The 13014-nt window shown below is 33.1% G+C and overlaps 1 protein-coding gene across 1 annotated transcript in view; it reads right to left on the minus strand.

The window, feature by feature from the left end:
* LOC113503348 (actin-binding Rho-activating protein-like) overlaps positions 1–11802 on the minus strand; it is a 40367-nt gene extending 28565 nt beyond the window's left edge. The window contains exon 1 of the mRNA XM_026885235.1: positions 11622–11802. Within this exon, the coding sequence (XP_026741036.1) occupies positions 11622–11678 (57 nt within the window). The 5' untranslated portion in view covers positions 11679–11802. The remainder of the gene's footprint in view (positions 1–11621) is intronic.
* Between the last annotated feature and the right edge of the window lie 1212 nt (positions 11803–13014).

Consider the following 13014-nt stretch of genomic DNA (forward strand, 5'->3'; position numbering starts at 1 on the left):
AAATATAAAACAACTATAACCTATCCTATTGTAGCCAATTACTAGCTCCATAATAATTACGCTCAATAAAATAAAGAAACTAAATTGATGGTCTTATATAAAAAAAGTTACCAATGCCAAAAAAATATGTGATCGATGAATGCTTGTTCTAAATACCAGTGACTTGAAATTTGTAAAACGCTCTTGCGTCATGAGGAGAAAATTTCACGGTACAGAATTCCTTACAAAAAAAAAACAGAGTTTAAGAAATAATGAACTTTGTTTAAGTCATTTAATTTACACGTGTTCTTCCCATGTTTATCCGATGTTAAGGTATGAAAGTCAAGGAAATATTTAATTAAATTTCTTGTGCTTTTCCGGGAATCAAAAACATATATATAATTATTTTGACACACACATAATTTTCCAGGAACATTTGATATAAAATGGAGAGTTTTGTTTTCAAAGATTTAATATGTGAAATTCTGTTTGTTTAAAAATATGAAGCTGTGCAAACATAATAACATTCTTGTTATGATAAAACTTCATACTTTGAGACACACAACGTTTTATAAGTAATCTTGGTGTTGATTCGTTTTTTTGTGTCTTTTCAAAAAGAAAATTTGTTCGTAGAAAGTTGAAGGGAAAATTCTAGTCTCTTTTAGAAAGCTGCACATCAACGTAATAATTCACGAAAATTGTTTTGAATGATACCATATTTAGCAATTTTAGCTCGTATTTTTGTCTTATAGGATGGAGTCGGATGAGGTAAGAAAGGAAAAACAAAAGAAGGTTTTTTGGCTAACTATTCATAACAATTCACATTTTTTGCTCAATTTCTTATAACGAGAATTGTGATATCAATTAGCTTGTTACTATAATGAAATGCCGTTGATATTGAACTAAAAATAGTAATATGATGGACTACAAAAATTAAAAAAACAACCATACGGCTACGATATAGGGTCTATATTGTTTTAAAGTGTCACGGTTGTGTGAACGTCTGTTCTGAAAAGCAAAGCTGGTCAAGTGCACACTTCAGAAACGTATTAAGTTAATGTTCTCCGAATTACTGTAATTCAGAAAATAAATGACACCCCAAGGATGTACAGCTCATGTGGAAGGAATTCCTTTACTCGTTGAACTTATATTATTTACTCGCTGTATTTATCTGAAAATCCTACTACTATTATAAAGGCGAAAGTTTGTAAGTATGGATGTATGGATGTTTGTTACTCTTTCACGTAAAAACTACTGAATGGATTTGAATGAAACTTTACCACAATATAGCTTATACATCAGAATAACACATAGGCTACAATTTTTGAGGTTTCTAATGTGAGGTCGCAAAAAACACAACCTATGATTAGGGCTCTGCAGTGCTTAGTTACCGTATTTCTTACTTATTACTAGACTAGACGGGACGAACCTGAAGTCCACGCGAACGAAGTCGCGGGCATCAGCTGGTCGTTTTATAATAACCTAATAACCCTTTTAAGTTTTTAAAAAATTGCTGCTTATTGCACTGCTTATTTTGAATAAATTCTGAAGTCTAGGGTAAATAAGAAAATTAAAATAGAGTATACGTTCTGGAGGGTTTCACGTTAAAAGAATACTTGAAGTAATTTCCTATACCTAAAAATAACAAAAGAATATACTATTCTTTGTTAAAAAACGTTGTATCAACATGAATTTCTCTTATGCAGCCGTCTAGACTCAATCCTTGATACCCAATGAGTATGCATAGTACTTGAAAAAGCAAGGTACAAAGTTAAAAAGCAAATCAGTTCTATTATTACCACGCAGAGAAGAGGTTTTTTTTTACCGAAGTTTAAATCAGATACCTTTACGACTTTTTTCAATATTCTATTCAATAAGATTTTGGAAGATAGTGTTCAATGGTCATGCAGTATATAGTTAGTACCTACTGTATTTTGTAAGTCGTACAATATCTCAACCCTTCTAGCCAAGTGAAATTTTTACAATGGTTGTTATCATACATTATACTTTTGAGCGTTATCTACTGACATTAACAATTATAGAAATATCGCTTGGCTAGCGGGGCAGGTATTTCGCACTGACACAAAATACCTGAAATATTTTACAGGATATACAAATAAAAATACAAGAATTTGTCATGGCTCGGGTGAATGACAGCGTGAATAGCTTGGCGTTGCGCCGCGACCTTTATTATTTAACACTCATTATATTTGAATGATTGCTGTTTTGACGTTCTTATGTTCTGTGATTCATATTTCCGTAGTTTATTTAAAGGAATTTTACCAGATAAAATTAGGTGTAAATGTTTAACGGACGCGACGTTGTAAAAGTGTTGTTTTTGATGATTTAAACTGGGCCGATGACGCAGAAATAATTTAAGTTTTTTTTTGGCAGCGCCATTGTTACTGGCATCGGTATGTTTAGAGTATTTATGTATTTTGATTCATGAACGAATTCTTGTTGTTCGTTTAATTTGGAGTAGTAGTTTAGTGTTCATCTAACTTTAAACGAGAACGCCACGCCTGAGGTAACCATGACTCAAAAGTCGAAAACCAGGTACTTTAATAATCCAGAACGCGTAGGTATTATTACATCGCGTTAGAAAAGAAAATAAGAAGAAAACTTCAACCATACGAGTAAGACTTACTTCTTTGAAGTCACGTTAATTTGACGCTTGTCACACAGATTTCTAGGCCCAGAATCAAGTTCACTTTAAATCGATTAATGCCTTTAAGCGCCTAATTTCCGAACCATGCTTGCTCATCAGCTAAGGACACTAAAACGGTGCTACTCGATCTTAATTTTGTTTAATAGTACCATTTCAGGATCGAATTGACCGAACCAAGTTTCATCAGTACGCATACAAAGCCGTTCTGTTGTGAACATTAAAAGTGTAGAACAAAGACTGCTCCTATGTTTGAGTACACTTGTGCACCGTAATATCTTGTGCGTAATACTCTGTTCTTCTAAATATAATATTAGTTGGTTTGTATTCAAGTAATACGCAAATTGTTTGAAGTCAGATTGAAGACGAGAAGGAAGCTCATTGGGATCCATGAGAGGAGAGGATATACGCGTCTCCAAAAAAAGGAGAGTCCGACCGATCGACATTATTAAATTAATGAGAAAACATGGTAACCACTTAGACGATAGAAAATTAAAATATTTTCTCATTCCTGTCTTTCCCAAGTCTGAAGGATTTCAGACACCCGCCTTACACAACCGCCGCTTAAATTGCGGCTAGATATAGGCCGTTGTAAAATAGAGTTGCCGCTTTAGCTGTGTAGCGTGCCGCTTTGCTTTCGTAAAGCAAGAATTATACACAAACCATTCTTTCCTCTCTGACAAAAACTAATCATGTTTTGCTAATTTCCGAATCATACACAAACTATTCCTTCCACTCTGACAAAATACTAATCATATTGTGTTCATTTTCATTTTAACATTGTTATTGTACTATTTGCGTATTTCCTCAAACAATGCGATAGGTTTGGATTGACAAATTACAGAAATGTGTTGACAGATTATTTGTCGTCTACACGACGCATCGATCACAGGGAATTCGTTATTCTTTGTTATGTTAGCTTCAAATATACGGAGATACAGAAAAATAACCAAATACGAAAATAATATAAAGTCAATATTTTTGTGGCGCCGTTACCGAATATGCACACTTCAAAAGGACGTGGTTAATTTGAATTTACTTTTATGACAATATGTTTATTCAGGTAAATTGCCGTTCATAATGATTCAATATTTTTTTAATTACGCTCTTTGTTGCTCCATTTTTTAATTTTTTTTTTTTAATTAAGACCGAATATTATGATATTTTGGTAATTTCAGCATTCATTATAATTTCAGAAAAAAGCTCTTTTTTTCATACCCATGATAAATTTAGAATGATCACTTTCCGGAGGTTACGCAACTACATCTCGTGAAATAAGTTGAACGTCGTCGCTGTCTCAAGAACATTTGTCCCTTGAGATCTAAACTGCTGTCCTATCTAAACTACAGCCGACACGTATCACTAAAAACCCTTTTCTTCAAAAGCATCTTGATAAAAAACTTTTTCAATTATTCGCCACAGAAACTTCGTGAGAGGCAAGTGTCAAACTTTTTTATCTTTAAAAATAAAACCGAGTATTTGAATTATTTCTCGGTGTAGTTAACTTTTTACATTCTTGATGTTTCGTGGAACGGTGAAATGTTGTTCTTGTGCCAATTTATTTTATCTTATTAGAGTAATTTTACGTGAAATTTCTACCAAATTTATAAAATGCGTGTATTGAGTTTAATATTGTTTGTAATGTCTTTTAAAATGTTTTTGAGTCCATATTTAGAAGATTCAGTGATTCAGATGACATACAAAGAATCTTTGAGGTACTGCAAGAAGTTTGAGTTTTAATTACTTATTAAAAACAACATAGAGTTCTGAATACAATCGCAGTTGTTTCAATAACATCATAAACAAAAGCATAGACATCAGAAGTATTAGCCAACATGAAACCGATAAACATTTAGAAAACAAACTGCCATAAGTTATATTTTTTATTGAATATGTCTGACGCCAGAATTCTTATGCATCGGACACATTACGAATTCATCCGTTGTTAATGCTGTGTATCTATCTTGCCCCGCTTTGTGACAATCAGAACTGGATCCACTCATACGAATATATTCGAGGAATGTTTGGCAAACGTCCATGAGATAAAAACTTTTCATTTGTTACAACCAAATTCTATTGTTTTGTGATGTGCTAATGGAATATTTAAATTAATTGAACACCTTTTATTTAATTTTATGGAATCATTTTCGAAATTGTCGAGGAAATGTTTAGGTGTTGACGAGGGTGTATTATTTTTGTTTAATGACTGCTGTTTTCGACATAGATGCGATGGAGAGCAAATGCGAGTGCGTTGGTGAGGTATACGTTTCATGTTTTCCTGGTAAGTAAGAATAATGGATTCCAAATTTGAATCTGACGTTAAGGCTGCCCACACAAGCACTGTATGGTCAATACGTGAATTTTTAATTAATATTTTATTAATACGAATATATAAGGAACTCGTGTGTATATCCCGTCGAGTTAATTGCAATACATTGCCGTGCTGTACGGGTCTGGTTTCAAAAAGGTACTATGATTGCCATCATTGTAATGCAATACGCACATTTATCTTATGAGGCTATAATGTAGGAAGATTTTAGTAGAAAGCAATTATTATTGACAGTGCTTAGCCATTTATATAAAATCCTCCTTTCTCTACTTATTCGTTAAGCTTTGACAGATCAGTCAAGGAGTACCGCTTCTGGCAATCCTCAAACATAACGATGAAGAATGAGAAATGTTAGCGCAAATAAAACAAAACTTTCTGAACTTGAAGGGATAATTACGTTTATTATTCTCATTTTCTTTTATGGCAGCAACAACAGAAGTTTTTATACGAAAATCAAGGTTAGAGAGCAGGATGAAGGGCAATCGTTAAATGTATGTACATCGTAATGTGACAAATGACAATGTTGTATGATAGTCTGTTAAAGCTGATTCACACTTTTATATTATTGTCTTTAAATTCGATTCTAATTATAATTACTGAGTCAATCGCCTGAATAGTTCGATTTCAAGTCCAACTCGCAACCCTGAAACCAGATCAGCTCATGCTCATTAAGGACTTCGGTGGAATGGTTTGTGAAGCCTTCAAAAACTAGTCTGGCATTGCCTTAACTATATGGGATCGAAAGACTAGTTCTAAAGCCTTTCTCAAATAATTAGGAATCAGTCTAACCAACACGTAAATAAGTTTTAAAAACAACATTTGAAAAGTTTTTTGTTTTTGATCCTTTTGCTTTCGATTCATCAGTCTTGTGGCCTGACAGACAGATATTTGGCTAAAAGGTTTTTCGGAGAAAACATTTAAATCTTTCATCTGCCAGTTAAGATCAATCTGCCGGCTTCCCCCTTACAAAGGAATGTTGAATAGATCCTACTAATATTATGAATGCTTTGTATGTCTGTTTGTATTTTTTTCACGCAAGAACTACTGAACAGATTTAGATGAAGTATTATGCAGAGATACAGTATAGCATAGAAGAAGGCAGAGGTCTGGTGGCAAGCAACTTATCGGTAATTGCAGACAGAATATAGACAGACTATAAATATGGTATTTTATGTATCTTCTTGGTTTAATTATTTACATATTTTGAAAGCACCATTGTTACTACAGTACAAGAGTATAGCATATACTATACTCTAGTTTTAAATAAATGTCAAATAAAAGTGTGTAAACTTTAATCTACATGCAATTATCTGCAACTGACATCCACGCAGGCAAACCCCCAGGCATTAGCTAGTATTCAATAAAACGCAGCATTCACGCATTACGTTCTCTATCGGATTGACATTGATCGAGGATTAAGTACACAAGTATTATTGCATTGCTGACATGGATACGGAATAAACGAAGAGGTATCTGAGAATGGTTAGATATATAAATCAAGAATGATCGATGAAAGACCTTTGTGGAATGACAATACAAATTGTGATCGAAAGTTTTTCTTTCAAGGCACAAATTGTTGTGTATTTTTATTTGTATTTTAAGTGTTTACTATGTAGGTTTATTTTCTAAGAAGAATTTAAGAGACAGTGTCGTCAATCTTTTTTATTTGATACGTAGAAAATACTACGATATTTACATGCAAAGCCAAACTTAAATGATTCCTCATTTCTTCCGTCTGAGTTTTTCGGCAGCATATGTAGTTGATAAAACGAATGGTGCAATAGCCAAGAGTTGCAAGTTCGAGTTCTCATTGATTTAATATAATAGACAAGAATTTGTCTATTATATTTTTTGTCAATTCGACTTTTCTAAATTCGCGTTAGATGGCGTATATCCTCATTTTTGTAGTGTATTTACTGACAAACAAAAATGTACACATTTCCATGATAGGAAAACACCAGCAAAATTGGAGCTACAATCGGAACCCTCTTTCAAATAACATTCAAACATTCAAAATACCTTTAATTTAACTGTTACTCACGATAAGATAGTCTGAGTCATTCGCTATTATGCGAGAAGATCCCTATTTATATACTCATAAATCCTGTACATTATGTCGGCAAGGAATGGTAATGCCAATAAATGTTCCGGAATTCGATCGGTGCTAACATTTTACTACTTAGCTTACAGATAATTGATGGTTCTAGTCAAGGTTGCCAATTGTTTGAATCGTAGAATCGTTGTGCTTCGAGAAGGAATTTTGCTAGAAGTGGAATTTGAATTTTGAATTGAAAATTCTCAGATGACCGATAAAAAATATATTCAAGTCTTTTATCAAATCGTAATAACGCTCAAGAGCCCCCAAAAATACCGAACCAATAAAACCATGCTGGTTTTTATTGATGGCGTATGAAGTTAAAGAGACACCATCATAATCATGACACAATATTTTTGATCCAGTGAAAGTTATAGATATTAAAAAAAAAATGTATCCGATATCGTAAAAAGAGACGAAGACCATGAAACGGCCTTTAAATCGATAAAATTACACCAATTACAATAATAATCTGATTGTACATCATATTAAATTCATCGTACTGTCCCAGAAAGGAAATGAAACGCACGATTTTACTTTTATATAATAATACCACTCGCATCTGCCTATTCCCTTATAACAAAGGCAACTAATTACCAAGACATTGTGTCAACCAGACGGCATTTATAACTGAACTAGCTGTTGCCCGCGACTTCGTCCCCGTGGGTAGGAGATATGAGTTTTGATTTATACCTGCCCTGTTTTTTCCACATTTTCCATTGTATCTTCGCTCCTATTAGTCGTAGCGTGATGGTTTATAGCCTAAAGCCTTCCTCGATTAATGGTCTATTCAACATAAAAAGATTTTTTCAATTTGGACCAGTAGTTCCTGAGATCAGCGCGTTCAAACAAACAAACAAACTCTTCAGCTTTATATATTAGTATAGAAGTATAGATACAAATAATGTAATGCCTCAATCTCGAATGTTCGAAACAGTTAAATGTGAACGAACACAAGCTACACTAAATACATACATAAAATTTTCACTACCGAACATTATACTTGATTTAAATACATTGTCATGAATGAAGACATTCTATTATTTTTGGCTCGCGTTGAAAAGAATGTAAAACGTCACTGCTAATGTCTAGACCATCAGACATAAATATTTAACGAAGCCACTAGGAAAACATGTTGTGGCGTCAACTACAGCTGAAAAAACCAATCAATGGATGCATGATTCCGTAAATCGTTATTTGCGTGTAAAAAGTTTCAAACAGTACATGCAAGTGCGAAAGTATATTTGGTATGACTGTTATACTTTTACAACTGAGTTTTTTGAAGGGTTTTATGTGATTTGACAGGTCCGTGAAAAACTTGCGGTTCTCTAAACGACCAGTGACTGTCTTAAAGACAGATTTTTAAAAATTATTGGATTCGTATTTATTATTTATCGCGTAACCACCAAACCTATTTGTTTTTTATTTCCCTTGTTTTTAATGATGTGATACGTCAAAATACCTGTCGTTCCCAAATATCGCTGATAGATTGCTCAATTGAGCAATATAATGTAATTTATCTAGGAGCTTTATCTACGTTAAAGAGCCAAGAAGGGATATAAAAATAGGGAATAGGGATACAAATACTTCTTCACCTAAATTTCAAATCGAACGAAACTTTGCCACTATTTTTCTTAATATATTTTTTTGCAGACAAAGTCGCGGAAATCATCTTGTTATATATAAAATTACGGATGCGAGATCTCAAACGGACGTCTGGTTTTCTAATACATTTTTATCGGAATTTATTTGTGAATTCTCGTGTAAGCGATCTATGTACGTCATAGTAAAACGGATATTGTTTTTGAGCGGTATTTTACGTAAAAACAAACTGTTTGCGATTTTAATGATCGAGGCTAAGACATCTATCCGTGTTTGAAATGAATATGATGAAAGAAAGTTAGAGTAAATATTAGAACAAGTAATTATGTTTCATCATCATTCACCTGATCTTATCCCAATTATTTTATTTGAGGCACTATCTTTTGTTCTATTCGAGCAAGTAATTTAAATATTAGTTCAGAATGAAATTTGTAGATTAGTTATTCAAATATTAATTTCTCTATATTGCAATCAAGAAAATAACTACAATTTCAAATAAATATTGTCTTTTGTTGATAAAAATATAGGCATTTAATTTCACTGCACGGATAGACGAGTGGTAAAAGTCACCACGCCAAACCTCTTAGTGCGATGTGTTTTGGGTTCAATCCCAAATTTGATGATACATATATTATTATGCTGGCCCTGAGCCTGGGTGTGTGAAAAACCCTTTGACACAAGGATTGAGTATCTTAATTCGGAAGTCGTTTTTGTTACGAAAAAATTGTAAAAGGCCCCGCGACAGGATCAGGTGGTGATATTAGCAGCTAAAGTTGTGCAACTTCAATTTGTAAAATAAGAAATTAATAACTTTTTTATTGTATTACTAAGAAATTAACTTCCACATCTACAATAATATTACTAATACAGGCGCCAGTAGGGCCTCTGTTTCATTATACCATCCTCGGAGTTAACGCAAGGTTTCGAAAAAACCGGAATCCATGTAATACTTTTAAGAAGTCACGATTATAAGTCATGGGACACAGGTTTTTATGTCGCCTTGTTAAACAGTATCAGGACGGGAATCTTCTTCTTTTAATTCATAATATAAAATGGACCTTATGTGTGTCATCAATTCCTATTTTAGTCATTGCTTATGTTCCGACTCTAAATGTTGTTTGCGTAATGAAATACTACATAGCAAGTATTTTTAAGTAGTAATGTTGAACGCTGAAAGCTGTTGAAAGACAATTAAATAGATAAATAACCATGCCTTTAAATAGTATTAATATTAATTGATGACGTAAATAGCTACAGTAACATTTTTTGAAAAACAAATGAACGGTAAAAACTAGGTCTCACACTAATCTAAACTTTCTTTTTCGCTCAAAAATGCTCAAATAAAACATTTTAATGTGCATTATACAACACATGAACACGTGAACACGGAAGAAGCGGAGCATGCACTTGACCGAGATACCGTACAAGTGTCAATGATGCACGGAGCTATAGTATGCGGTATAATTGTTATTACAGGCCTGGTACCACCTAATAAAGTAATATAATTGCAAGTGAGACTGAGATGGCCCGCTATATGACGTAGTGTTGTCTCTGTCATAAATGCAATGGTGTGCTAAGAAAGGTGGTGCTAGGGGAGTAGTTGAAATTAAATGTTTTTGGAAGTTGGTTTTGGTTTTTGGAAGTAAAATTGAAATGAAGAGTTTTTTGTGTAAAAGCTGATATAATTGAAGGTTATTTTACATTTTGATTAAGACCACAATATAAAGTGCTATGTATGTATGTGCATTTGTTGTGAATGATTTTAATATGGCTCTGGTATTCATTTTTTCTATAAGAATATATTCCTAATTTGTTAATTTTTCTATTATTTAATTGTAAATGAAGCACAAAAACGTCCCTGCGACGATTTATTCTAAAAACGCAATAGTACTTGAAATGTTTGAAACTTATTATTAAAATATACCATAAAATTACCAACAAATATATTTCTCCTAAAACCTAAAATTATTGGAAGTTTACCAATTAAAATGACATATTGTTCATAACACCGACTGAATGGGTTTACCCCATGAGTCAATAAAGGATAATTGGAACTTTAATTAACGAATTTACTCACTCATTATAAGAATTTGGTTTCTTATTTATTTTGGAATATTACGTAATTCGTGATTCGATGAAATTATTATTATCATGATTAGGAATTATTTATTCATGTCTCTATGATAAAAGAATATGATAAAAGATAACGGAATTTCTTTCGTATTTTTCTAATGAGAATACCGTTTGCAGATTTATTATCTTTGTTTCCAAAGAAATAGGTTTTATCCGACAAAGACCTTAAAAAGCTATGTACAGGAAAAATGATTATAAAGTGTACGACATTAGAAGTATAATATACTGAAATTTAATGTTCTATTCATTTCATGATAATACGAATCAACATTGTCTAGTTTTTCCAAGAATGACTTCGTATTTGTAACTTTTCTTTATTTTAGCATTCTGACGCGGAACTACTGCAATTTTGAACATGACCTTAGTTTTCGCCTTCATAATACTAATGAAGTGTTGATTAGGAACACCGTCATTATGGAGAAAAGTTAGAACTAATATTTGGCACACTACGTGCAGTGGACGCTGCCAAAAGTTCCGGATTCACATCAGTCATGGGCGATTTTTCGATCTATTGTTGTTTTGAATGTTTTGAAACGAAAGTATGTCTGGCTAGACATTATTATTATAATACACACTATTCAAAATAATATGTAATTCGACATCGAGAGAGGAAGAGAGAAATATCAATATTTTAATCACAATGACAAAATTGTATATGGCTTTTTAAAAAACTAATAATGTTAAAAAAATAACATTCCTTTCATCGATGTCATTTCAAATCAACCTTCAGTTTTCAAGTTCGTTTCCAACATTTACAGTTTTATGACTTTGTTTTTTTTTATTTTTGACAACATAAATAATATACAAAAAACACTTACCCTTGATCGCCTCTGAATAGGGTCATCTCCGGGTATCGTGAGGAAGTTGCCGCTCATTTTCACAATATATATCACCACTTAAAGAAAAAAACACGCGCTTTTGTTTTTATAACGGTTTAAAAATAGCGCGATTTATACTTGAACGTGCGCACGCGACTGCGGTCAGTGTTAAAATGAAGTATCGGGATTTTATGAATGGGTGACGTTTTAAATAGTTGCCCCCACTCTTGTGACGTCACAGTTTGTAGCCGTGTAGGAGTGTCTGCGTTCCGATCGAATTGTTACTCAAATAGCTCGTAGGATCAGCTGTGTGGGTACTTCATGGAAACCTCCTGTCAATGACGGACCGGTCTGACGTCATCGCCCAGTTTTTAGAAGAAATCCTTGGTATTCAGAATGCTCCCTAATTTACTGTATCCTATAAAAAACAAATGTGTGCAAATGGTACAAAGTCGTAATGTCGAAAGTTTATTGGCAATTCGATGTTCAGATAGACGTAAATAAATCAGGCCTACCTCCACCTATATTAGAGTAAGTCTATAGACATTGTAGGAGCGAGATGGCATACTATACAGTGTATAGTGATATCTATCCTGCTCAATAGCAGTACTTTAACTTTTAGAAATTGTGGTAGGTCATTGGATAGATTTTAATCACTATGCTCTGCTATTGAGTTCGTTTAATTTTCTGTCTATTTGCATTTATTTAATTGACAGAATTGAATAAATTTTGTATTTCAATAGAGCATTAGAATTCACATTATATTGAAATTAATATTCTGTAATACTACTATTCCTGTTGCCTACAAAATCGAGAAGAATTCATTTTTTTATTTATTATAGTATAGTATATGTATTTTTTTCAACTCTTTTTTTATGCGTTTTGCACTTCGAATTGGTAAACTCCAGACTTAAAAGTATTCTAGTAATGTAAACTTACATTGAAAGCATGTTAGCAGAGGTGAATGACCAGAGCTAATATCAGGTTCAAGAACACTACTGCTTATAGAAGTAAGCCCGGCTAGAGGTGACATGGTGACCTATTTCAGTCGTTCAATGAAAGAATGGAAGAATGAACGAGTTCTTTGTGTTGAACTTGTGAATGGAATTCAATGCTGAGTTGTGTCGTTGTGTTTACTGTCTCTGTTTTGTGTTAGTTATGTAATATGGTACTTTACTGCCTTGGGAGAAGGGTGTTTATTGTGAATTATGATTAGTTTTATAGTAAGTAGTTGTAGTATGGTTTCGTAACAGGTAAATCGTTTTGTGGATAAAGACAGGGTCATTGGACACCTAAAGTGCAGAGCCCGACAACGTATTTGCATCACAAATAATTTTGAACCTTATCTTCCTAAGTTAAAAGTTGGCAGTCAATTGAATGGCTAGGAAGGATC

This window comes from Trichoplusia ni, chromosome 19, assembly GCF_003590095.1.
Source record: "Trichoplusia ni isolate ovarian cell line Hi5 chromosome 19, tn1, whole genome shotgun sequence".
In the NCBI taxonomy this organism is placed as follows: Eukaryota; Metazoa; Arthropoda; class Insecta; order Lepidoptera; family Noctuidae; genus Trichoplusia; species Trichoplusia ni.